Genomic DNA, 26,057 nt, shown 5'->3' on the forward strand with positions numbered 1-26,057 from the left:
TTTTGGCGATACGTGTGGGGGGGGCCCTCCTTCGGAACCAGGCCAAAGCCCAAGGGACTGTGTCTCCCAGGGTTCGTAAACGAAAACAGCAAAATTATGTCGGAAGAAGCGGCAAAGAGTTGTCTTGGATGGCCCCGTGATTAAGAGGGAGAATATGTAAATGTACGTGCCCGTTGCCATAGTTACTACATGAATTACCGCCGGTGTTTCGGGGGGGGTGTTGCAGTTCTCCTCCCCCCCCCCCACATCCTCCTTTTGCAAGACGCTCTCCAGAAGGGTCAAGGTTTGCATGCCCAATGAGCCTCCCCATCTCCCAAGGAGGAGGCGGCCGCTGCAGGGTTTGGAAACTGGGGACCCAGGTTGCAGCCTCAATCCAGGCTCCAGCGCAGGGAATTCTGGCTTGCTAGAGCCGATCAGGTCCCACAGAGTTGGCCTTCTCCGCGTCCTGTCGACTAAACAATGTCGTCTGGCGGGCCCCAGAAAAAGAGCCTTCTCTGTGGCAGCCCCGGCCCTCTGGAATCAACTCCCCCCCCAGAGATCAGAACTGCCCCCACCCTCGTCTTTTGCAAATTACACCAGGCATGGGGGAATTGAGACATCTCTCCCCAGGCTTTTATAGTTTTATGTTTGCTATCCGTGTGTTGCATGGTTTTTAAATTAGGGGTGTTCGCTGGCTGGGGAATTCTGGGAGTTGAAGTCCAGATATCTTCAAGTGGCCAAGGTTGGGAAACACTGCCCTAGGCAACAAGGTGGAACAAGGCCTTAAGCGACACTAGTTGTGCTGTGTCTACACGCAGATAAAGAGGACCGGGTGTGACGGGCGTCCAGCCATCAGGAAGCCTCCAACCGCCGGTCCTGACCCCAGCCGTGTGCCCCTTCCCGAAGGCACCGCACCCAAGGCGTGGCCGGGTGAGGCCGCAGGAGCCGGTGGGCAGCCCACCCTCTTGGCTAAACACAGGAAGGCGAAGGGTCAGCGGGAGCCTCCACGGGGGCCAACCTCGGGAAGGAAAAGGGGGGAGGAAGACTACCGGCCACGGAGACAGCAGGGCAGGCGGGGAGGAGGGTGGACTTGGAACAAACGCCCAGCAGACGTGGCTGGTCAATCCACAGGAACTGAATTTAAACTTGCCTGGGATGAACATATATCCATCCTAAGATAAAATATAAGAAATAGTATAAGGGCAGACGAGATGGACCAGGAGGTCTTTTTCTGCCGTCAATCTTCTAGGTTTCTATGACGTGTCCTTCTAAACAGGGACGGACGGAGGGGAAGCTTTCGACCTCTCTGCCTCCCCCCCCCCCGATGCACAGTGGAGCAAGCAACAGAGGGGCTCCGGTCCTGGGGGAGGAAGGAGGAAGCGGGTGATGGTGACCCCGCTGTACAGAGCGCTGGTGAAACCCCATTTGGAATAATACTGTGTCCAGTTCTGGAGACCTCACCTACAAAAAGAGATATGGATCAAATTGAAGGGGTCCAAAGACGGGCTACAAAAAGGGTGGAAGGTCTTCAGCATAAAACTTATCAGGCAAAGGGGGACAGGATGGAAACATTTAAATATGTTAAAGGGTTAAATAAGGTCCAGGAGGGAAGTGTTTTTAATAGGAAAGTGAACCCAAGAACAAGGGGGGCACAATCTGAGGTCAGTTGGCGGAAAGATCAGAAGCAGCATGAGAAAATATGATTTGACTGAAAGAGTAGTAGATGCTTGGAACAAACTCCCAGCAGACGCGGTTGGTAAATCCACAGGAACTGGATTGAAACCTGCCTGGGATAAACATAGATCCATCCTAAGATAAAAATATAGGAAATAGTAGAAGGGCAGATTAGATGGACCATGAGGTCTTTTTCTGCCATCAATCTTCTAGGTTTTTGAGTGCAGATCCCAATTCCAAAGCCAGGAAAGAGACATTCTCAACGCCTCTCCCCATCAATTAGGCTGACCCTGGGAGGCTGTCCACTTTGGTGGGGTTTCAAAGTCCCCCCAAAGCTATGCCCGCCAGATGGAATCCTTCTCAGAGGAAAGGCCGCCTCGAATGACCTGTGGGCAAAACGGCAGGATGCAAACCATGTAAATATATACCTAAGATAATGAAAAATAATCACGCCAATATATAGACACAGAGACACACACACACAAACGTTATATCAAGGACATCAGACCGTTTGTACGTGAGGGCCGAATGTTTTATCTAAGCCGTGTGCAGATTCTTAATTACCTGTGTTTTATTTATATTTTCCAGAGGCTGCAACGGAGCTGTGTACATTTCGGGCGCTTTGACCCACGGTCAAGAGCAGAACGAGGCAACGGTATATCTGGAGCAGACACGCACCAGCGAAGGGACCGAGAACTACCGAAATCACGGAAATACTTGCCCGTCTATACCTTGTTCATTATGTCGGCCGCAGGCTTCCACCCCAAGACTCCGTGGTCTCCCCTTCGTCCGAGGAGCTTGACCAAACAGCTGCAGAACTGGGAGGAATAACAACTGGTTTTTGCTGGTTTTTACAGCCCAGCAAACTGAGGGAGTCTCCAGGGCAACCAACCATCAGTGTAATTTATTTACTTACTTACTTATTTATTTATTTATTTATTTACTTACTTACTTACTTACTTACTTACTTACTTACTTACTTACTTACTTATTTTATTAATCAAATTTGTATGCCGCCCCTCTCCGCAGACTCGGGGTGGCTAACAACAGTAAATGCTATTTTCTAACTTTAAACTTTGTTAAGTTGACAGAACACGGAATGACCGAGTTGGAAAGGACCTTGGAGGTCTTCTAGCCCAACCCCCTGCACAAAATGGTTTAGCCCAGGGGTAGGCAAAGTTGGACCTGTGGACTTCAACTCCCAGAATCCCTGAGCTAGCATGACTGGCTCATGAATTCTGGGAGTTGACGTCCACAGGTCATAGAAGAGCCTACTTGGCCTGCCCCTAGACTAGAAGACCTCCAATGTCCCTTCCAGCCCTAGGATTCTATGATCTTGGGCAGGGGGTTGGGCTAGAATATTGGTAGGCAAAGTTGGCTCTTCTACTTCAACTCCCAGAATTCCTGAGCTAGCCTGATTGGCTCATGAATTCTGGGAGTTGAAGTCCACAAATCATAGAAGAGCCAACGTGGCCTACCCCTTGAACGTAGCCCATTGCCTCCGATGGCGTTTTTGACTGCAAAGAATTATTACAGACTGACAAAGCTCGTGTCGATTTACAAGAAGTTAAAGGAGGTTTAATGGACACAGAGAGAGGGAAGAGGGAGGGAGGAACCTTTCAGCAGCACCAGAGAGCATGGTGGGAGTATTCCCAACCAAGATGAGAGCAGTTGGAAATCTGAATGTCAGTTAAAATGGATTCACAGAAATAGAACCTTGAATCTTAGGGAGGAGGTGGAAATACAGGACTTCACTGTAGGGATCCCAGAAACACTGAAGAAAAATGTAGATTATGCCACCGTAGAACGAAAGAACCCACCGAGGCTCCTGGGATTAATGGTTGTGTGAAAAGGACTGAGAGCCAAGGCTCAAAATGACCGAGACAACGCTTAGAAAGTCCAAAATCAGACAGGGGAGGAGACATAGGGGTCACCTTACTTTGCCCAAGGGGAGGTATTATTAAGAAAATCCATAATAATGCCCTTAAATCACATTAGACGCCTTCCTCACTGCTCCCCAAGGAGATTTATTCCAGAATCCGAGAGAATATTTCTCTACTTTTTATATTTCAAACAAACACACAACATCGGACCTCTCGAAGACGATGCATTTAATGACCGTTGAGTACAGATAAAGAGCCACGCAACACCAACGAAGAGCCATCCACGGTCCACCCTGTGCAGAGCTGCCAATTCTTTCCCCTCTACCAACTCCAGATGTACCTCGGTTGCCGTATTTCGCAGGCTTGTATTCGCCTTCCGTTGGCAGGTTGGGGGTTGGTCTCGGCCGGGAATGGCAGGGGTTCTCGGCGGAGGGGCGCGTCGGTCTTCACTTTAGTGGTCTGGAAAGGGTGGAATCACAAGGGGAGGTCAGCAACTCACCTGCAAAACTGCCAGCTCCGTCAGCGACCCAGGGGTCAGCAACTCACGGCTCCAGAGCCACAGGTGGCCCTTCCATCCCTCTGCTGTGGCTGGTCAGTAAAAGTCAACAGTGCGGTTGACCAGTTATGTCTTCCATATAACAAATAAATACACGTAGTGAGAGAAAATATTAATTGATGGTAAGTTTGATTACTCCATTGATTACTCCAACTTTCCGCGCGCTGCCTTGGCCACCACTCAGTCTCCGGACGCAATTCAAGGTGTCGGTTATCGGCTTTAAAGACCTAAATGGCTCAGGGCCAGACTATTTACGGCACCGCCTCCTCCCTCATACCTCGCTGCGTCCAGTAAGTGTCCCACAGAGTCGCCTTCTCCAGGTCACATCCGCCAAACAATGTCGGCTGGCGGGATCTTGGGGTAGAGCCTTCTCTGTGGTGGCTCCGACCCTTTGGAAGCAACTGCCTCCAGAGATCCACATTATCTCCACCCTACCGGTCTTCCGGAAAGCCGTTAAGACCTGGGTTTTTCCGGCAGGCCTGGAATTAGGCTGATTATAAGTATGAATTTGTTTTTTATATTACTGTTATTATTGACTTTTATTATTAGATTTTAATTTTTTTTATTTTTTTTTAGAGGCGTTCTTATTTTTTATTTTATTTATTTGTTTTTTTCAAATATAACATAAAAAAGAAAGAACATACACAAAAAGATACACATACAACATTTGGGAAATGAAAGTTTCCCCACTTTTTAGGTGTTTGATCAGAGAATTTTACTTCTTCCTTTCACATAGTATTAATTTTTCAATTCTTTTATTCAACCTGTTGCTTTGCATAAATTTTATTTATTTCTTTGTTGCTCTTTTCTTTAACCAATCATAAAATTTTGCCCATATTTTATAATAATCTGAATCTTTTTTCCCTCTAATCTTTTAGATAGCCTGTCCATCTCCGCACAGTCCAATATTTTTTTAATTACTATATTTTCTTCTGGTGGTTTGTCTATTTCCCATTGTTGGGCATATACTATTCTGGCAGCTGTTAGTATGTGTATAATTAAGTATCTTACTTCTTTTTCTATTTTTTTTATTGAAAATACCCAATAAATATAATTCTGGTTTTTTTTTCAATCTCTTTTTTACTATTTCTTTTAACCAGTTTGTTATTTTATTCCAGAAATTTTTAGCTTGTACGCATGTCCACCGTTGGTGGTAGAACGTGCCTCTTTCTTTTTTGCACTTCCAGCGTAATGGAGAGGTTCTTGGGAACATTTTGGACAATCTTTCTGGTGATGTGCCACCTGTAAAACATTTTTAATTGGTTTTCCTTGAATGCGGTCGATTTTGTCACCTGCCAATTATTAGTCCATAATTTTTCCCATTTTTCTAATTCAATTGTGTAGCCAAAATTCATTCCCCAGCTTATCAGACTTTCTTTTACGATTTCCACTTCTGTCTCATAACAAATCAAACATTTGTATATTTTGCCAATTAATTTTTCTTCATTTTTTAGTAGTGTCCTGTCCAATTCACCTCTCCCCATCTGAAAACCATATTCCCTTTTGTCTTTTTGATATGCACCTTTTAATTGTAGGTATGTCCACCAATGTAATTTCTTACCATTTTGTTCCAATTCTTCCTTTGTTTTTATATTCATTTGCTGATCCAATAATTCTTTATATCTAATTGTGTTATGGGGCCCGATTAAATTTGGATGGTATGTTAATTCTATTGGTGAGACCCATTCTGGTACCTTAATATATTGGGTTTTTTTTTAATTATTTTCCATGTTTGGATGAGAGATTTATTATTAGATTTTAACTGTTTTTATTGTTGTATTGTATTGTTCTATTTACTCCGATTGTTAGACGCTCAGAGTCCGTTTGGAGTAAGCGGCATATAAATACACTAAGTAAATAAATAAAGCAAATAACTACGTCTATGTGCATTTAAAGAACACTACTGTAACTGAATATGTTTTATATGTTGTTCAAGTTTAGATGTTCACCTGTCTGTTTTTCTTGTTTTTTCTTTCTTTTTTTCTTTGTATGATTTGGTTGTTTAATTTTTTTTCTTTTCTTTCTATTTTTATATGTAGAAACTTAATAAAGAATTTTTTGTTTTTAAGGGAAGACGCCGTGCTCGGAGGAGACTCTATGGTTGGGGAAACTGGACTTCCAGCCGGCAGAGGGGAAAAGACGCCGCACTAGGAGGAGACTCTATGGCCCTCCGGTCGGCTCCATAATTGAACGGGTAACTTCCAGGTAGGTCTTTTGTGGCTCTATAGGATAGAATAGGATAGGATAGAGTAGAATAGAATAGAATTCTTTCTTGCCCAGGTGTGATTGGCCACACAAGGAATTTGTCTTTGGTGCAGATGCTCTCAGTGTCCATAAAAGAAAAAAGAGACATTTGCCAAGAATCATGAGGTCCAACACTTAATGATTGTCCTAGGGGTCAAATAAGCAATGAAGAAACAATCAATATTAATAAAAATCTTAGGATGCAAGCAACAAGTTACCCTCCTAAGTGGGAGGAGATGGCTGAGAGGAATGATGGGGAAAAAACTAATAGAATAGAAGTGCAGACTTAGTAAAAAGTTTGACAGTGTTGAGGGAATTATTTGTTTAGCAGAGTAATGGCGTTCGGGGGGAAACTCTACTTGTGTCTAGTTGTCTTGGTGTGCAGGGCTCCGTTGGGTAGGGGTTGACACTGTTTGTGTCCAGGATGTGAGGGGTCAGTCAATATTTTCACTGCCCTCTTTTTGACTCATGCAGTGGAAGGCAGATTGGCAGCCGTTGTTTTTTTCCTGCAGTTGTTTAAAGTTGCTGACCCCTGGGGAAGCAGGACCAGAAACAGGGGAGTTTAGACTCCTGGCCTTCGCCTCCCAGAACCCTGCCGTCCTCTCAAAGGGCCGGTTTAATCTGGCCCTGCTCCACAGCCTCATGCACCACAACAAAGAGGGGAGTCAACTCCAGCCTTGCCCCATGTTCAGAGTTGCAATGGGAAGGGAGGGAGGAGAGACGGTGGGAACGGAGCAACGAGCACTTGGGTCTGCTGACCATTAGGAGACGCCTGGGAGAGAGGCACGGAAGGTGTTTGGGTTACCTGTGACAGCTGGCCCAGCTCTGGCCTCACCCAGCCCAGCTTCTCGAACACGCAGTCATCGAAGGCCGCCTGCTGCTTCCGACAGTGCCGCAGCTTCAACATGTTGCAGTTGTCCACACAGTTCCAGTACTGGTTGAAGGGCTCGGCACAATGCAGCTTGACCTGCCTGTAAAAACCGGAGGAGAGAAGGGAAAAGGGGGGGGGGGACATGACTGAAACATTTAAATACGTGAAAGGGTTCAATAAGGTTCAGGAGGGAAGTAGTTTCAATAGGGAAGTGAACCCAAGAACAAGGGGACACAATCTGAGGTCAGTTGGGGGAAAGATCAGAAGCAACCTGAGAAAATATGATTTGACGGAAAGAGTAGTTGATGCTTGGAACAAACTTCCAGCAGACGTGGTTGGTCAATCCACCGTAACTGAATTTAAACATGCCTGGGCTAAACATAGATCCATCCTAAGATAAACTACAGGAAATAGTATAAGGGCAGACTAGGTGGACCAGGAGGTCTTTTTCTGCCGTCAGTCTATGCTTCTATGAGGCCACTGCATTCGGTTAACCGAAAAAAAGGTTGACCAAGACCATTCTTAGCTATAGTTGTTTAATGTAATAGATTTGTACTGTACACTGTGTTTTTATATTTACTCTATGAGCTGCCCCAGGTTTTCGGAGAAGGGCGGCATACAAATCTTAATAATAATAATAATAATAATAATAATAATAATAATAATAATAATAATAATGGTAATAATAATAATAATCTGAAATATGAGACACCCAGGCAGAATAAGGCAGAAGACAGGTGCATTAAATAATAACAACACGGGTGCAACTCCAAAACATCTGGAGCCCCACTAAGAACTTCATTGACATTGACAATATCTCCACTGGCCAATTGTGGAATGCAGCTTTGCTCGGATCAGTGGACATCCTTTGAACAGACTTTTCACACCACTTGGACAAAAATGCCCATCTGAACCTGAACTACGAACGTCCCCCCCCTCCAGGGGTCCCAGAGCCCTCCCCTGTGCCCGGCTCACTTGAAAAAATCCAGGGCGCACTGGCTGACGGCCCGGCCTTCCTTCAAGCACTTCCGTGGGTCTCTCTCCTCCCAGCGGCACAGCATGAACTCCTTGTTGATCTGGTCACACTGGGAGCCGTAGTGGTGGGCCCCCGCCTTCAGGACAGCAGAGCCAACCGGTATCTGAGGAGCAAGCAAGGAAGTCAACACTGCCATCTTGGAGGCCATCAACCTTTCGTCACACGGATAAAGAGAGAGGGGGGAAGAGGTGGTCAAAACCAGAAGTCTCAGCTCATCCCCTCTTCCCTAGTAGGGAGGGGGATCTCAACTGGGCTACAATATTTAGGACATTTATTCATTTGTTTATATTTTAAGAAGAGGGGCAGCATACAAATCTAATAAATAATAATAATTAATATTGCTGTGAACTTTTATATTTGCCCCTGCAGTTTTCATAGGCTTCCTTTTCCTCTCTCCTGTGCAGCCTGAGTGAGATGGGCAGTTATATAAATTGGACAAATGAATAAAATTCACAAGTACCCAGAAGGCCCAGCCTGGCTCCTCATCAATTCTTACTTTATTCCACCCCAACTTCTTCAACTATATAATCTCCCTGATGGTTGTCAAATTTATTTCACAACCCAATCCCATGGGACTAATCAGTGCTAAGAGGACCAAACTTTTAAGTGCTGAAAGTCCAGGTAACAAATGTGGGGGGTTGTTCTGGGTTTGGGGGGGGGGAATTGTCTGTTTTTGTTTTTTAATTTATTTCTGTTTCTTTCTTTGCTTGCAAATTTATGGGGCTCCATCTCATCTTAGCCAGGGCAATTTGCTTCATGCTTGGTTGTCAATTGCGTGAGGGGAGGAGGACAAAACTCAAAAGCTCTGAAACTGGAGATGAATTATTTTTTGCCAAAAAAAAATAAGGCTTGCTTATTTGTTTATTTATATAACTCCACTTCGAGTCTCCGGAGAGGGGCGGCATACAAATCTAATAAATAATAATAATAATAATAATAATAAGAAGAAGAAGAAGAAGAAGAAGAAGAACAACAACAACAACAACAACTTTTTGTAAAAAAAATGTTGTTTATTTATTTAATTTTTTGCAAAAGGCTTGCTAATTTATTTTAAATATTTTTTTGCAAAAAAGCTTATATGTGTGTGTGTGTGTCTGTATGTATGTATATATATATATTCACACACACACACACCTATTGCAAAAAGCTTGCTTATTTATTTATATACAGTATATATCTATTGCAAAAAAGCTTGCTTATTTATTATATATTGCAAAAAAGCTTCCATATATATATATATATGGAAGCTTTTTTGCAATATATACATATAAATAAGCAGGCTTATATATATAGCAAATATATATATAGCAAAAAGCTTGCTTGCTTATACAGTATATGTATATATGTGTATTGCTTAAAGAGTGGGAGGGTGGAAGAAGCTTCAAGGGGGGGGGGCTGGACTGACCCCCGGGGAAGAGTGACCCCCCCCCCTCCAGAAGGGCTTGGGGAGGTCAACCCTGGCCGGGGGTCAGAGGTCACGGGAGGTCAAGCAAGTGGGGAAACTGAGGCAGGAGGGCTCCGGAGAGCACGGGGGGCGGCTCACCTCCGGAATGTCCAGCTCCTCGGCCAAGGGTATCTCTATCACCCCCGACATGGCCGGAGAAGCGCCGCACACCTTGAATTCCCCTTCGCCGCCGACTCCCGGCACTGCCACAGGGCCTCAGGCCGCCACCGCGCATGCTCCGCCGCCCACGCAGGCGCGGAAGCCCTCTCTGGTTGCCCTCTCCGCCCGAGAGGGCGGGGCAGCCGCAGAGGCCACGCCTCTTCCCGCTCCGCTTCCTCCATCCGCGTTGCCTAGGCGACGGAGACGCGCGCGGGCGCCATGCAGTACACGGGCAGCTTCTACCGCGGGCAGCGCGTCAATGGCAGGTGCACGTGGGGACGCGGACCCTCCCTTGCAGAGTGGGGTGGGTGGAGGGGGTGGGGTGCCCATGCCAACGTTTTAGGCGGAGGTTGCACCGGGGAGCCTCTGTCCACGTGCCAGTAGCATCCAGCAATGGCATTTAGACTTATACACCGCTTCATTTAGACCAGGGGGCTCCAAACACGGCAACTTTAAGACTTGTGGACTACAACTCCCAGAATCCTCCAGCCAGCATAGAATTCTGGGAGTTGAAGTGCACAAGTCTTAAAGTTGCCGTGTTTGGAGACCCCTGATTTAGACTTATATACCGCTTCCTTGTGCTTTTCCAGCCCTCTCTAAGCGGTTGACAGAATCAGCATTTTGCCCCCCAACAATCCGGGTCCTCATTTGACCCACCTGGGAAGGAGGGAAGGCTGAGTCCACCTGGAGCAATAGCCTTTAGACTTATAATAATAATAATAATAATTTGATAATTAATTAGATTTGTATGCCGCCCCTCTCCGAGGGCTCAGAGCGGCTCACAACAACAATACACAATGTACAAAGCTAAAGTTTAAAACAAATTTAAAACCCTTATTATAAAAAACAAGCACACAATCACTCACTTCGTAGTACTTTTCCAGCCCTCTCTAGGTGGTTTACAAAATCAGCCTCTTAACCCCCAACAATCTGGGTCCTCATTTGACCCACTCGGAAGGATGGAAAACTGAACCAATCTTGAGCCGGTGGTGAGATTTGAACTGCTGAACTACAGCCAGCAGTTGGCTGAAGGAGCCTGCAGGGCTGCACTCTAACCATGGTGCCACCCAGCTCTGAAAGAAAGAAAGGTCACACAACAGATACAAACTTAAAGTAAACCATTCTAAACTCGACTGCAGAAAATACAAGACTTTAGTAACCGAGTAGCTGATGCCTGGAAGTCACTACCAGACTCTGTAGTATCATCTCCTGACCCCCAAAACTTCACCCTTAGACTCTCCACTGTTGACCTCTCCCGATTCCTCAGAGGTCAGTAAGGGGCGTGCATAAGTGCACCAGTCTGCCTTCTGTCCCCTGTTCTAATGTTTCTCTTTTACTAGTGTATCATGTATATAAATCCTATTATTATTATTTTTAATGTATTTATTAAATTTTTCCATTTAAAAAAAAAACAATACATGATCGTACTTACAGATGAATCAACATCATATATACATTCCTATTAACATTATCTTTTGATTGCTTTTAGATTTCTTGATGTTTTGGATATAAATCCTGTTATATCTTTGTATACCACCAATGCACACTTGAGAAAACAAACAAATAAACCTTCTCTCCGGGCTGCCCACAGGTTGGAAGGGACGGGCACCTACACCCTCCCCACCGACACCAAGTACCAGGGCGAGATGAAGGACGGGATGTTCCACGGGAAAGGAACGCTGTACTTTCCCAGCGGAAGCAAATATGAAGGGATATGGAGCAACGGCATCTGTGTGGAGGTAGGGCCTCAACCAGGGGACCAGGCGCCTCGGGGCTTCAAAAAACCTAGAAGATTGACGGCAGAAAAAGACCTCCTGGTCCATCTTGTCTGCCCTTATACTATTTCCTGTATTTTATCTTAGGATGGATCTAGGTTTATCCCAGGCATGTTTAAATTCAGTCACTGTGGATTGACCAACCACGTCTGCTGGAAGTTTGTTCCAAGCCTCTACTCCTCTTTCGGTCAAATAATATTTTCTCACGTTGCTTCTGATCTTTCCCCCAACTAACCTCAGATTGTGTCCCCTTGTTCTTCTGTTCACTTTCCTATTAAAAACATTTCCCTCTTGGACCTTATTTAACCCTTTCGCATATTTAAATTATTCAATCATGTCCCCCCTTTCCCTTCCGTCCTCCAGACTAGACAGATGGAGTTCATGAAATCTTTCCTGATTGGTTTGATGCTTAAGATCTTCCACCATTTTTGTAGCTCATCTTTGGACCCTTTAGTTCTTGAGTGACCACAGCCCCCTTGACACCCTGAGTGTAAGCTGGTCTTGACCTGACTGGACCTCTAGTCTCCTTCCATGGGGGATCCATCCTTTCTTTTCCATCTCCGAAGCCTCTGTAGATGCCTTCTGGGTGGGAGGCCCAAGCACGCTCCCCTTCATACACCTATAAACAAGAGTGGCTTGGGGCACACGCTGTGCTAAGACAATGCAGAGTCAGGACAAATAAATATTTCTTCCCCCAGAGGGTCCTTGGTTGATGGAATTCACTTCCAGAAGAGGTCATGACAGCTGTCAGCCTGGAGAGCTTCAAGGCAGGATTAGACAGATTCATGGATGCCGAGTGTATCATAGGTGGTGATTGAAACGGATGTCCATGTGCCGCCTCTATGTCGATTGAGGCAGGAAGGGTTCCCTTGGGTCCCATTTGTTGGGGGTCAGGGGAAAGGGAGGGCTTTGCCTTCTCTTTCCACTCAAGATCCCCATGGACAATTGGTGGGCCACTGTGGGACACAGAATGCTGGACTCGATGGGCTTTGGCCTGATTCAGCAGGGCCCTTCTTATGTTCTTAATGCTCTTAATGTTCTTAATGCTGAAGGAAGATCCAGAATGGATTGTCCCATATTAAGAACCTGTTAGGACCACTTAAATGGCCTTCAGGACGTCCATCCTGTCTGTCTGTCTGTCTGTCTGTCTGTCTACGTACCTCCTCTCCCTCCCTCCCTCCCTCCCTCCCTCCCTCCCTCCCTCCCTATCTATCTATCTATCTATCTATCTATCTATCTATCTATCTATCTATCTATCTATCATCTAACTATCCATTATCTGTCCCTTAGATTTGTATGCCACCCAGTCCTGAAGGACTTTAGAAATGCCATGTGTCTTAGTGTGTCTTCTCACCTGCCTTGTTGATCACCCCCAACCTTCTTCTTGCATTTGATAAAGCAGTTTTATCATTTTATCAGAGTTTGATAAGCGGACCCTCTCACCCACTCTGAGTTGTGTCTGTATGAGTTCTTAAACCAGGAAGTTGTTTCTGATGCTTGGCACCTTAACCCTGAATTTTCCCTGGTAGGGGAAATACACCTTTGATGACGGTTTGGAATACAAAGACAATAAATGGCATTACTGCGACGGCTACGACAGGAGATTTTATACGGAAATCTGCAATGGCCTGAAGCCGGCAGGTACAGCCCTGGTTCAGCCCGATGATGGAATGATTGGCGCTTCCTCTCTCTTTGGGAAGTGGGCAGGCCCTCTGCCCTCCGGTCGCCAGACCCCAAGGACTCAATAATAATAATGGAATAATAATTTATTAGACGTGTATGCCGTCCCCTCCGAAGACTCGGGGCTCCTGGTACAAATCGGCAGTAAATGTTGGGCTATATTTTTGTTTCCCAGAGTTTTTGCTTTTCACTTCCTCCTCTTCCTCGGTTTCTCTTCCCCAGGGATTTCCCAGCTGACCAACCTGGATCCCCCACGGGTCATCCCCCCCGGCTGCTACGACTGTGGAGATGGCTTCTACAACCCGAACACCAGGGTGGTTGTGGACTACCGGCACCGCTTTCTGAGAAATGCAGGTAGGCCTTCATTTTGTGATCTTCCTTCACACCTCTCTCTTTCGGAGAGGGAGGAGAGGTCATGACCTTGACAGGTGATATCCAATTCAATTTAAAGGCTCCTGCTACATCTTCCAGGACTTTGCCATAGGTGGGACTGGGCCATCTCTCCCACCCAAGCCCTCCCTACCCCCCTGATTTCAATGCCTCTGGGTGCCATCAGACCAAACTCCTGGCTTCAGGGTCACACTCGTGACATGTGAGATAAACCCAACTTTTCCCTGTTAGTATACTGTATGTAAAAATGTTGGGTGTTGCAATACATAGGCTAACAATGTAAGTTTAAGACTGTACCTTTAAGAGTCATTTCGCTAGTTGGCCACAAGAGGGAGCCAACGCTGCTCCTCTTGGGGGAGTTTGTACTAGAGAGATTTATATTTGCTGTGTGCGATAATCTGGTTTGAATAGAATAGAATTCAATTCAATTCAATTTATTAGATTTGTATGCCGCCCCTCTCCGAAGACTCGGGGTGGCTCACAACAACAATAAAAACAGTATAACAATGGAACAAATCTAATAATAAAATTACATTAAAAACCCCCAATAATTTAAAAACCATACAACACATACATACCAAACATAAAATATAAGAAAGCCTGGGGGAGATGTCTTAATTCCCCCATGCCTGGCGATATAGGTGGGTCTTGAGTAACTTGCGAAAGACAAGGAGGGTGGGGGCCGTTCTAATCTCTGGGGGGAGTTGATTCCAGAGGGCCGGGGCCGCCACAGAGAAGGCTCTTCCCCTGGGGCCCGCCAAACGACATTGTTTGGTCGACGGGACCCGGAGAAGGCCAACTCTGTGGGACCTTATCGGCCGCTGGGATTCGTGCGGTAGAAGGCGGTTCCCAGAGAATAGAACAGAACAGAACAGAATAGAATAGAATAGAATAGAATTCTTTATTGTGTACATAAAAGAAAATACAGATTGGTCAAGAATCATGTGGTATAATCATGTGGGTCAAATAAGCAACGAAGAAACAATCATTTGCAAACCATTATTAGGATTATATTATGATATTGGACTGTGTAAGTACTATTTTTGCCTATTTGTATATAATAATAATGTTCTATTTTGTACTAAGTCTGATTCATTGACTGACCAACCCTCATTACTACAACAACTCTACTTAAAGTTTGTTGAAGGTTTATTATATTACCTAGACATTCTAACATTCCCAACACAGGAATTGTGACCCAGTCAACCCAGGGGGGGGGGGGGGGAGAGAGCATCTCTGTGGAATTTTCTTTCCATCTTGGCTTCAAACGCCCCCCCCCCCCTCCTTTGTTTCCTTCCATTGCTATAAACTTGGAGCGACGGCCGGAGCAACAATCCTAAGTGGCCCATTGTGCAAATCCCTCTTTGCCCAGGGGTGGCTGGGCAGTGCACAGGAGCGTGGCCCCCTCCCTCCCTCCCCCTGAGGACATGGGTGTGAAGATGGGACCGGGTGCCAAAATCCATCCCTTCCTCTAAGGCCACGGATACAATTGAAAGCGGCAGCGTTTGTCTGCCCTTAAAGGAATGCCGGGCGTCCCTGGAGGGTCTCCCGAGGCTGGGGGGGCCGCCGAGGTGACAAGAGAGGCGGGGAGCGTGCACGGAAAGGGTCAGCCAGGAGAGGGAACCGGTCCAGAGCTGCTCCTTCGCCGGAAAGGCAGGAAAAACCCTGGCAGGCAGCCGGCCAGATCTGGAAGCATCAAAAAACAGATGGCAGGAAATATTGAGGAACTGCTTCACAAGAGACGCTGAGACGGTTTACCCAGAGCCCACCCTCTTCCTAAGGAGCTGGGTTCGAGGAGGCTGCTTTCCCCTCGCGTGAGCCCCCTCGAGGGCAGGTAGACCCACCCGGAGAGAAACTACTGGGGTTTTTTGGAGTATAAGACGCACCTTTATCCTCTCTAAAAGAGGCTGATAATTTGAGTGCGTCGTTTGTTTGTTTGTTTGTTTTATTTGTATGCCGCCCCTCTTTGTATACTCTGAATGTAGCTGTTTTTTCAGCTTCAACCAGCTGCTAATAATCTTCCCAGCTCTTACCATACAGACTTTTTCATTGTTACTCTCTGTGAAGAATTTTTTCCAAGCCCTAAGTCTTTGCAGGGTTTTTCCCCATTAGTCTAGCTTGCTCTGAATGATTCTTTCCAGCCTTAACCAGGTGGTAACTGTGTTCCCAGCTCTTTCCGGCTTGCAAACTCTTTCATTGTTACTCTCTGCTAAGAATGTATTCCAAGCCCTAAGTCTTTGCAGGGCTTTTTTTTTTTCATTCTCTACTTGCTCTGAATGTTTCTTTCGAGCCCGAACCAGGTGCTAACGATGTCCCCAGCTCTTACTGGCTTGCAAGCTCTTTCATTGTTACTCTCAACTAAGAATGTTTTCCAAGCCCTAAGTCTTTGCAGGATTCCCCCCCCCCCCCATTTTTCTACTTGCTCCAAATGGTTCTTTCCAGGTGCTAATGATGTTCCAAACTCTCACTGGCTTGCCAGCTCTTTCATTGTTACTCTCTCTGAATAAAGTTTTTTTAAAGCCCTAACCAGGGAATAAAATAATTTTATTTATTTATTTAATTGGATTTGTATGCCGCCCCTCTCTGAGGATGGCATACAAATGTGCTGAAGCTGACCAGACTAAGGACGCTAGCCAGATAATACCTGGTTAAGCAGATCCTTTTCCCTATTTTCCTCCCAAAAAATCTAAGGTGCATCTTATACTCTGAAAAATATAGTGAATTCTGCCTCTGTTGAAAGATGGATTGCAAAGAGCCCAGGATTGAACCCTCGAATGAGCCTTCTTGAGAGTTCCCCACCCTCTGAGTCTCTTCCTGCACTTTTGCAGCCCTGGGTTCCTCTCTCCCTGCCCGGCCATGCCTGGCATCGCTGCCCATTACCCTCAAGAGCCCACCGGGGCCTTTGAAAAGCAGGGCAGGGAATGGCCTGCAACACCCAGGGCCCATCAGCTGCGATGGGTTCAAATGGCAATTTTGCAAGTCACAAATCAGCCTGGGCTTTGATCAAGCCATGAAAGTCTCCTGGGTTTTTGTGCTTTTGGGGGGGTTGGGGTTTTTTTTAAACATACTATAATATAACTCTCCCCCCCCCCTTTTTTTTTTCTCTCTTTTCTGCTTTTGTATATTTAATCATTGTGAATTATAAGCCGTGTGAAAGATTTTAGCTCTGGGGCAATTGCCAGATGGTTGATTCTGCTATTTTTTCCCCCCTTCCCTCTTTTTTTTTTCTCTTTCGCACAACAAAAGACATAATGTTTGTGGCAAGCCCTGAGAAATTGTTGGTAATCAGCGTATTCTTCCAAGAAACGGGCGCTAGACCTGTTTGCAAGAATGTTCGGCTTGTGCCGAAATTAATCACGAGCTCTTTTGAGACTGATCCTGGGCAGGGGAAAAAACAAATTGTGCCGGTTGTGGGCCGGTTTCCATCGTGCAGCCCTCTGGAGAGCAGAGAGGTGGGGTGGGTGGGCGGGCGAGCGGCTTTCTCTTTTTTGGGTTGACAATCTATGGACGAATGAAGCCATTGCTTCAGAAATCACCGCTTGGTGCTGCTTCCTTAGACCAGGGTTTCCCAACCTTGGCAACTTGAAGATATTTGGACTTCAACTCCCAGAATTCCCCAGCCAGCGAACGCTGGGAGTTGAAGTCCAGATATCTTCAAGTTCCCAAGGTTGGGAAACAGTGCCTTAAACAAACTCGAAGGATCTGGTTTGGTCAAGGAAGGGTCAAGGTTTGGTCACATCCTGGACACAAACTGTTTCAACTCCCACCCTCAAAACCTCCCTACAGAGCCCTGCACACCAAGACAACTAAACCCAAGAGCAGTTTTTTCCCGAATGCCATCACTCTGCTAAACAAACAGTTCCCTCCACACTGTCAAACTATTTACTAAGTCTGCACTTCTATTACTACTAGTTTTTTCTCATCATTCCTATCACCCATCTCCTCTCACTTATGACTGTAGGACTGTAACTTGTTGCTTGTATCCTTAAGATATTTTATTAATGTTGATTGTTTCCTGATTGCTTACTTGACCCCTATGACAAGCATTAAGTGTTGTACCCCATGATTCTTGTCAAATCTATATTTTCTTCTATGTCCCCTGAGAGCATCTGCACCAAAGACCAATTCCTTGTGTGCCCAATCACTCTTGACCCAATAATGAATTCTGTTCTGTTCTGTTCTATTCTGTTCTGTTCCATTCTTGACAAATGTCTCTTTTCTTTTATGTCCCCTGAGAGCATCTGCACCAAAGACCAATTCCTTGTGTGCCCAATCACTCTTGACCCAATAATGAATTCTGTTCTGTTCTATTCTGTTCTGTTCCATTCTTGACAAATGTCTCTTTTCTTTTATGTCCCCTGAGAGCATCTGCACCAAAGACCAATTCCTTGTGTGTCCAATCACTCTTGACCCAATAATGAATTCTGTTCTGTTCTGTTCTATTCTGTTCTGTTCCATTCTTGACAAATGTCTCTTTTCTTTTATGTCCCCTGAGAGCATCTGCACCAAAGACCAATTCCTTGTGTGTCCAATCACTCTTGGCCAATAAAAGCTATTCTGTTCTATTCACATGGATGCTCCCCACGGATCCAATGCCTCTCCTGTGGTTCCCTGGCTGCCATGCGTAGGATGCCAGTCTAGAGAGACTTTGCCGCCTGGTGCCAGCTCCTTCCTCGGTTCAGCCGGGACCCTCCTCCTCGGGTGCAAATCGGGGGCCACTGAGCAGGGGGAGACGCACATAGCATGAACTCAATCGTATCCCCATGGGATTTTCACCACCACCCCAAAAAAAAACCCACACGAAAGGCAGAGCCTCTAATTGCACCAGGGTGATAATTTCTAGCTGATTAAAGAGTATTTGTATTCTCGCTTCTCCCTCTTCTCCCCCCACCCACCCGACCCCCAGCGCCCCTTTTTTTAATTTTATTTTTTTTTAAAAAGAGGAAATCACATCCGAAGGCGAAGATGAGCCTCAAACGCCTCCTATTAATATCGCCCAACAATTGTCTTAGGTTAGAAAAAGAGAGAGAGAGGAAGGTAATTACAACTTTGCTGTCTGGGAGCGTTAATCAAAGTCTGCCGGGGCTTTTTAATTCCGCTTTTAAATATGGATGAAACGCGGCCCTTCAGGCTCACCCCGGTATAGCCGGGCGAGGGAGCTGCCGGGGGGACGGGCGGCACGAGGAGGGGACCGGGGCGGTTAAGGAGCAGCTGCTGCCGAGGAGCCCGGCTCCGGCATCTGTGATTTAAATTGTTAGCTGCAGGTAGAGTGCGGGGAAGACATGATGGAGAGGCTGTTAAGTCCCCTGGCCGCCAATTACCGACAATCAGGGAGGAGCCCCACACTCGTTCAGCACAATAAACCCAGTTTGGCTTGTTTCCTCCTCAAGAGGCTCCAGCTGCAGCAATTCAGAGCCCCGGAGGAGCAGGCAGCGTGATTAGCAGGCAGACGGCCTCCTCTTCCTCCTCACCAGCCGTTCACCCTTCCCCACCCAACCCCCATTCCCTGGACAGGACAAGCCCTGGCCTCCACCTCTCCATGGGACGGCTGCGTCTCCTTCTGGGGTAGGTGGGAGAGTTGGGGTGATGAAGGAGGACCCTTTCAGGGTGGGCTCTACGGAGACTGGAAAAAATGCCCCCTGCCACATGAATCTCAGTGTCCGGTCAGGTCCCACAGCGTCAGACTTCTCCAGGTCCTGTCAACTAGACAATGTCGCTTGGCGGGGCCTTAGGGGGGAGAGCCTTCTCTGTGGCAGCCCCAGCCCTCTGGAGTCAGCTTCTCCCGGAGATTGGTATTGCCCCCACGCTCCCCACCTTCTGCAAGAATCTGAAAACCTATTTATGCCACCAGGCTTGGGGTCAATAGACCCTAGACCCTCTGGCCAATGAGTGTGTGGTTTGAATCTGGAAGAATGATTTTTAATGTTTTAGCCTTTTTAGAATCAGTTTTATAGATTAGTTATTTATAGTAGAAACAAAGAAAACAGATGGCAGAAAAAGACCCCCTGGTCCATCTGTCCTTATACTATTTCCTGTATTTTATCTTAGGATGGATCTATGTTTATCCCAGGCAGGTTTAAATTCTGTTCCTGTGGATTCACCAACCACGTCTGCTGGAAGTTTGTTTCAAGCATCTACTACTCTAGTAATTGGATCAGATATATTATTGTATATTTTTTTTAATTGATGTGTTGTGAGCCACCCCAAATCCACAGAGTGGCATACAAATCCAATAAATAAACAAATAAACAAATAAACGAACGAACGAACAAATGAATGAATAAATAAAATAGTGCAAAATGCAGCCCCACCAGCTATCGTGGGCCTTCCAAGATCTGCCCACTGTCCAGATATACAGAGCTACACGGCAGGATTTGACAAAATACCAGAATTTATAGTGTGGCAATTTAGGAACTAGTGCAGAGAAATAACGAAGATACTTTTGTAGAAAAACAGCAATATCTTCTCCCTGAGTCTTCTATTTACAGGAGCAAACTTTGCTTTAACTAGATACTAAACCAACCCAGGTTCCTCCATGTCAACACTACAGCTCTAACTCAATAATTAACTCATGCTCAAAACTGTTCCAGACAGCCAGCTAACAACATTACCAGCAGCAACAGCCAACAACTAACAGCTAACAATCATTGTAAAGCTGCTTTGCATTTTATCATACTCTGGCCCAATCAGGTTGCAGTTTACGCCCTATGACTCAGCATTCATGACTGTTTAACACGCATCTTTTAGCTTATAGCATAACATATATCACCTAGGATTGAGCTAATCCTTGACACTCACATCTCACCATCACTGAACCGGCTGCCGATTGGTCTCTGAACGCAATTCAAAGTGTTGATCATGACCTATAAAGCCCTACATGTCTTAGGACCAGGTTACTTACGGGACCGTCTTCTGCCTCATGCATCCCAGCGGCTGGTCAGGTCCCACAGAGTCGGCCTTCTCCAGGTCCAGGAAGAGCCTTCTCTGTCGTGGCCCCGGTCCTTTGGAACAAACTCCCTCCAGAGATTCACACTGCCCCCGCTCTTCCCGCCTTCTGTAAGGTTCTGAAAACCCACTTTTGCCAACAGGCTTGGGGCCACTGTGTTGTTAATATTTAGCCCTGGCCAATGATTGAATGTATGAATGGATGTGATTGATTAAATTTTAAATATTGGGGTTTTAAGGCAGTATTTTAAATGTAGATTTTATTGTAGATTTCTAACGTGTTTTTGCATAAATTTTGCTGTAAGCCACCCTGGGCCTAGAGATCGAATAAATAAAATAAATAAATTCATAGCCCCTCCCAAACCTCCCTGGGCAGCCCACGGGCTCGGTTCCTACCCCTTCCCCTCTTGGTCACAACTGGAAAATTGTGGCATGGATTACAAACTGGATTCCCAGAGGCAAAAACAGGGATGGAAATATATACTGCTCAAAAAAAACAAAGGGAACACTGAAACAACAGAATATAACCCCAAGTCAATCCAACTTCTGTGAAATCAAACTGTCCACTTAGGAAGCAACACTGATGGACCATCAATTTCACCTATGCTGTGCACATTCAACTTTATACAGAACAAAGTATTCAACGAGAATATTTCATTCATTCAGATCTTTGAGGGTTCCCTTTATTTTTTTGAGCAGTGTATATTTATTGGGGACCCTGGAGTGGGTCCCCTTAAGCCAGGAGAAGCCGCCGTTTCAGTTTTGAAGCGGTTACCAGATTAACCCCCCGACACTTAAGCAAAATGGAATTTAAGATTAGTTTATACGTGAGCTCGAGATCCAGAGCATTTCAACGGACACGATTAAAGTGGCCTTCCACCCCCCTCCCACAACAATGCATTTCATATATCCCCCCCCCCCGAATACTGTATATGAAATCCAACGGTTTTGCCCTTTCTGAAATCTCCTGAACAAAGGCCAAGGTTTTGACAGTATGAAAAAACAACCTAAATGAAATTAATGGAGTTGTTGAAAGGCAGTGACCACGTCCAGGGCAGCGATGAGACTAATTCCGCTCTCGTTTTCTTTCCCTGGAGTCAACCCTCTTTAAACTCAGTGGGGCTGATTTCCAAGTCCAACCAAACCAACCAACTGAAGGCAACAGCCAAGTGGACTCTTTACCAGCCCAAAATACACTGCTCAAAAAACCCCACCAAGGTAACACTCCAAGAACCCATCCTAGGTTCCCTCCAGGTTCCTAAGAGGCCAGTAAGGGGCGTCCATAAGTGCCCTGGAGTGCCTTTCGTCCCCTGTCCAATTGTCTTTCCTTTCTCTCGCTTATCATATATATTCTCTTCCTTTCATATATCCTCTCCTCTAAGTTCACTTTACCCTTATATATATTACTACATGTCTATTTTTCTTCCTATGTATTTGTGTATTGGACAAATGAATAAATAAAATAATAAAATAGATCTGAACGAATGAAATATTCTCGTGGAATCCTTTGCTGTGTACAAATTTGAATGTGCACAAAACAGCATAGGTGAAATTGATGGTCCATCAGTGTTGCTTCCTAAGTGGACAGTTTGATTCCACAGAACTTTGATTGACTTGGAGTTCTATTGTGTTTGTTTCAGTGTTCCCTTTATTTTTTTGAGCAGTGTCCATGGGTTTTCCCTGGGAGAGGAAACCTTGGCTTCCTTTCCATCTGCCCTGCCTTGAAAAAAAAAATAATCCTCCTTTTATGTCTTCAGTCTGAAGTCTTCATTGTCCCTCACTCAAAACTCCCCCGTTGGGCAAGGAAAGGCCAAGACACCCACACACGCACAGACGAATGGGATCCATTTTAATTCCCCCTTTGGGTCTCCTCCTACCACAATTAACCCCCTGTTGCCTTCTTCCCCCCCACTCCCCACTTCAGATGACGATGAACACGACTGGATTGTGAAGACTTGCCGCAAAGGCTGGGACGAATGCGTTGGCTTCAAGCCGAAGAGGTCAGCTGGGCGGAGGAGGAGGGCAAGGAAGACCCGGGGGGCTCCTGTTGGGGGTTTCCCCACACCTGAAGACCCTCTCCCTATAATTTCTCCATTAAGGTCGGCCGGCCTCCCCCTGCCGAGCGAAAAGAGCCCAGCGCCTTCCCTTTCACCGGAGGCGATAAGTGGGAATGGTGAGACAATTGCCCGCGGTTACGGTCCTGGTTCCTACCAGGTTGGCAAGGGGGATGCCCTTGGGGGTGGGTTTGTTTTTATTTAGAAACCTAGAAGATGGACGGCAGAAAAAGGCCTCCTGGTCCATCTAGTCTGCCCTTCTGCTATTTCCTGCATTTTATCTTAGGATGGATCTGCGTTTATCCCAGGCATGTTTACATTCAGTTCCTGTGGATTCTTCCTTCCTTCTTTCTTTCTCTTCCTTCTCTTCCTTCCCCTTCTTTCTTTCTTTCTTTCTCTCTTTCTTTCCTTCTTTCCTTTCTTCCTTCTTTCTTCATAGAAACACAGAAGATTGACAGCAGAAAAAGACCTCGTGGTCCGTCTAGTCTGCCCTTCTACTATTTCCTGTATTTTATCTTAGGGTGGATCTATGTTTATCCCCGGCAGGTTTAATATTCAGTTCCTGTGGATTCACCGACCACGTCTGCTGGAAGTTTGTTCCAAACATCTGCTACTCTTTCAGTCAAATAATATTTTCTCCCATTGCTTCTGATCTTTCCCCCCAACTAACCTCAGATTGTGCCCCCTTGTTCTTGGGTTCACTTTCCTATTAAAAACACTTTAACATATTTAAATGCTTCGATCGTGTCCTCCCCCCTTTCCCTTCTGCCCTCCAGACTCTACAGATTGAGTCCACGGGGTCTTTCCTGATAAATGTTTTGTCCCCCTTTTGTCTTGCTCTCCGTGCGTGGAGGTCCCGAGGCCAAGGAGGAGAGGCCGCCGGAGGAATCCCGAAGCCAAGAAAAGGGAGCCGACCTTGGTTGATGTCAGTGCCCGCACCTCCACTGGACTTAACTTTATTTATTACACAAATAAAGACATTTACAAAGCACGACAGTAAAAGGCAGCTAATAAAACAAACATTGGGGGTTTTTTGACCTTTTTTTGTTTCGTGGTTTTTTTTAAAAAAAGTGCTTTACAATTTCTCTCTCTTTTTTTCCCCATCATTCCCTTCCCCCCCTCCTCCCCCCTCCCCCCCCTCAGCGCCCACCCCTCCTCTCTTTTATTTTAAATAAATAACCGGTACTGAGTGACCGCCTGTTCTTCCAAAGGTTATTTTTAGCCATGTTCACCTAGACATGCACAAATTGCCACAATCTACAAAGAAAACAGTCTGCTCTTTCTCCCTCCCCCCCTCCTCCCCCACACCAGACAATTTGGCTCAGCTTGGGACCCCCGGCTTCTCTTGACCGGCCCAGGCAGTTTCTCTCTCCGTCTGCCCCCTGGACTGCTCACCCCAGCAGAAAGAGGGAGGGATTCTGACCCACCAGCGTGTGCTTCAATGAAATATACGTTATTATCAGCGTGAATATTTTAGGGTTTTTTCCCAAACAAAATTTGGCCCTTTTTAGTTCCTGGAAATTAATCCTGGTGTCTCTTTTGTCTTCCTGGATCTGACTAGATTCTACTTTCATTTTTCCTCAGCTCTTAGAGAGCCATAGAAAGTTCAAAGGTCTTTCCCTAAACCAAACTCCAAAGCCGGCCCTTCCCAGGGAGTCCAGTTGCACAGATTTGGGCTAATCTTACTAATGGCCGGCCCTCGGAATCAGCCCAGGAGTTTTTGCACAGTGGTGATTTTGAGAGGCGAGTGATGGGGAAGGAGGCGCCGTTTGGAGCAGAGCATTGGCAAAAATAGGGGGTTTTACCGGCCGAGGAATTGTCCAGCCTCCAGGAGGGTCTCTGAGCTTGCACAGAGTTTGCCCGTTGAGGGTCAGGGGGCGCCTGGGCTCAGCTAAGGCTTTGCCGAGGGAGGAAGACCTCCTTGGCTGATGTGTGGCTGGGTTAAATAGGGCCTGTCTTCCTCTTGTGGGGCAGGCCTGAATTTTCCATCTCACAAAGGGCGATGGGTCAAACATCCATTTAATGGTTTTCAGTTTTGCAAGAGTGGGACAAAATTTAGCGTGTTTTAAAAGGGGGCTCCCTGACTTTTACAAGGAAGAGGGAACCCCCCCCCCCCTTTGCTTGTGGATCGGAGACCAAGAAGACAAAACCTTTTGCCTCCTCTGGGGCTGATACCCCCTGACCCCCCTCGGGTCCCCCTCCCCTCTTCCTCCTCCTCCTCCTCCTCCTGCGGAGCAGCTGGCAGGGCAGCTCCCTCAAAGCCAGCCCACTTGACCTGCCCCCAAAGCAGTTGCCGTCCCTTTGAAAGAGAGGCAACACACACACACACACAACTGCACACAGCCACCAGGGAGGGTAACCCCCCACCCCCCGGTCTCCTCTGCAATTCAGCAGGACGTCAAGAGTCAGGAAGTTCAAGGGTCACTTTGCCAACAGCCGCCTTTCCTGCACTCGAACTGTCTCGGTCCACCCTGGACCACCAAGACAGACAGAAGTGGTCAGCTCCCTCCTGCAGGTCAAGCTCTCTGGGCGGATTCTCGGGAGAAGGTCGCTCCAGGCTCTCCGTTGAAGGACCCTCCAAGGCAGCACGGAAGGACCACGAAGCCACAGGACCGTTGGAAATGGCCAGTGGAGGGGAATCTTCGCAGCTCTCGCAACCTGGGGAGCTTCCCTTGCAAAGGTTTCGTGGCCCAACTGGGTAACACCCTCAGTCCATCATAGCCCCAGGGGTGGGGGGTCTGCCTCTAGATTGGGAAGGAGGGAGGACGTCGCCCTGTGTCTTTGGGAGAAAACTGGAGCAGCCCCCTGCCATTCCAGCCGGCAAAACAAAGCCATGGGCTTGCTTGGGGGATGACTTCCTTTTCCAAAAGACATTTCGGGCCAGTTGACCTAGCAGCTGCCCAGCCACCAAGAGGAAGCTTGAGGCTGTGGAGGTGGTCAGGAGAACGAAGGCCGAGGGCTTTTGCTCAGCGCCCCCCATCCAGCATGACCTGAGGAGGCCAAACGCCATTAAGTAGAAGAAGGAAGGAGAGAGAGGGGGGGGGGGGGCAGTTCCAGCTTTTGTCTCAGTCCCGGCAGCCCAAGGTCCCCCTTTTCCGGTTGCCCCCCCAAAGTCCCTTTTGAGAGTTTGATGTGAAAAAGCTCTGTGCCAAGGCTGGAGCCCCCATCCTTTGGGTTTTGCCCCCGAGGTTGAGGCAGAAGAGAAGCATCCGTAAGAGTTTGAGGGGCGCTGGGAGGGTCTCCTCGCGGGCAGCTTCCTTACGGCCTCTGGTCTGAGGGCTGCAAAGCCCCTCCAGTCCCACCCACCCCAAAAAACCAAGATAAAAAGCCTCAAAGGAGCTGACAAGGCATCAAGCGAAGACGATCC

At 46.7% G+C, this 26,057-nt stretch overlaps 2 protein-coding genes across 4 annotated transcripts; one reads left to right on the forward strand and one right to left on the reverse strand.

Annotated features, from left to right (window-relative positions):
* Positions 1–3,747: 3,747 nt before the first annotated feature.
* On the reverse strand, positions 3,748–9,956 carry NDUFA8 (NADH:ubiquinone oxidoreductase subunit A8). The gene is given in 6 exon segments (XM_070758602.1): positions 3,748–3,877; positions 3,880–3,973; positions 3,975–3,995; positions 7,142–7,307; positions 8,183–8,346; positions 9,787–9,956. Coding segments are annotated over 6 exon segments (516 nt in total). The 5' UTR covers positions 9,838–9,956; the 3' UTR covers positions 3,748–3,857.
* Positions 9,957–10,007: 51 nt separating this feature from the next.
* Positions 10,008–23,732, forward strand: MORN5 (MORN repeat containing 5). Of its 3 annotated transcripts, XM_070758600.1 has the most exons (7): positions 10,008–10,112; positions 11,438–11,585; positions 13,151–13,262; positions 13,524–13,655; positions 22,561–22,636; positions 22,736–22,809; positions 23,544–23,732. In XM_070758600.1, the coding sequence occupies exons 1-7, from the start codon at positions 10,066–10,068 to the stop codon at positions 23,612–23,614; spliced, it is 660 nt and encodes a 219-aa protein (XP_070614701.1). In that variant the 5' UTR covers positions 10,008–10,065; the 3' UTR covers positions 23,615–23,732. The 3 variants fall into 3 exon arrangements, with proteins under 3 accessions (XP_070614701.1, XP_070614700.1, XP_070614702.1); XM_070758599.1 differs by having other exon boundaries at positions 22,736–23,732; XM_070758601.1 differs by lacking the exon at positions 10,008–10,112 and adding an exon at positions 10,776–11,115 and having other exon boundaries at positions 22,736–23,732.
* Positions 23,733–26,057: the final 2,325 nt, after the last annotated feature.

This window comes from Erythrolamprus reginae, chromosome 8 (assembly GCF_031021105.1).
Source record: "Erythrolamprus reginae isolate rEryReg1 chromosome 8, rEryReg1.hap1, whole genome shotgun sequence".
Taxonomy (NCBI): Eukaryota; Metazoa; Chordata; class Lepidosauria; order Squamata; family Dipsadidae; genus Erythrolamprus; species Erythrolamprus reginae.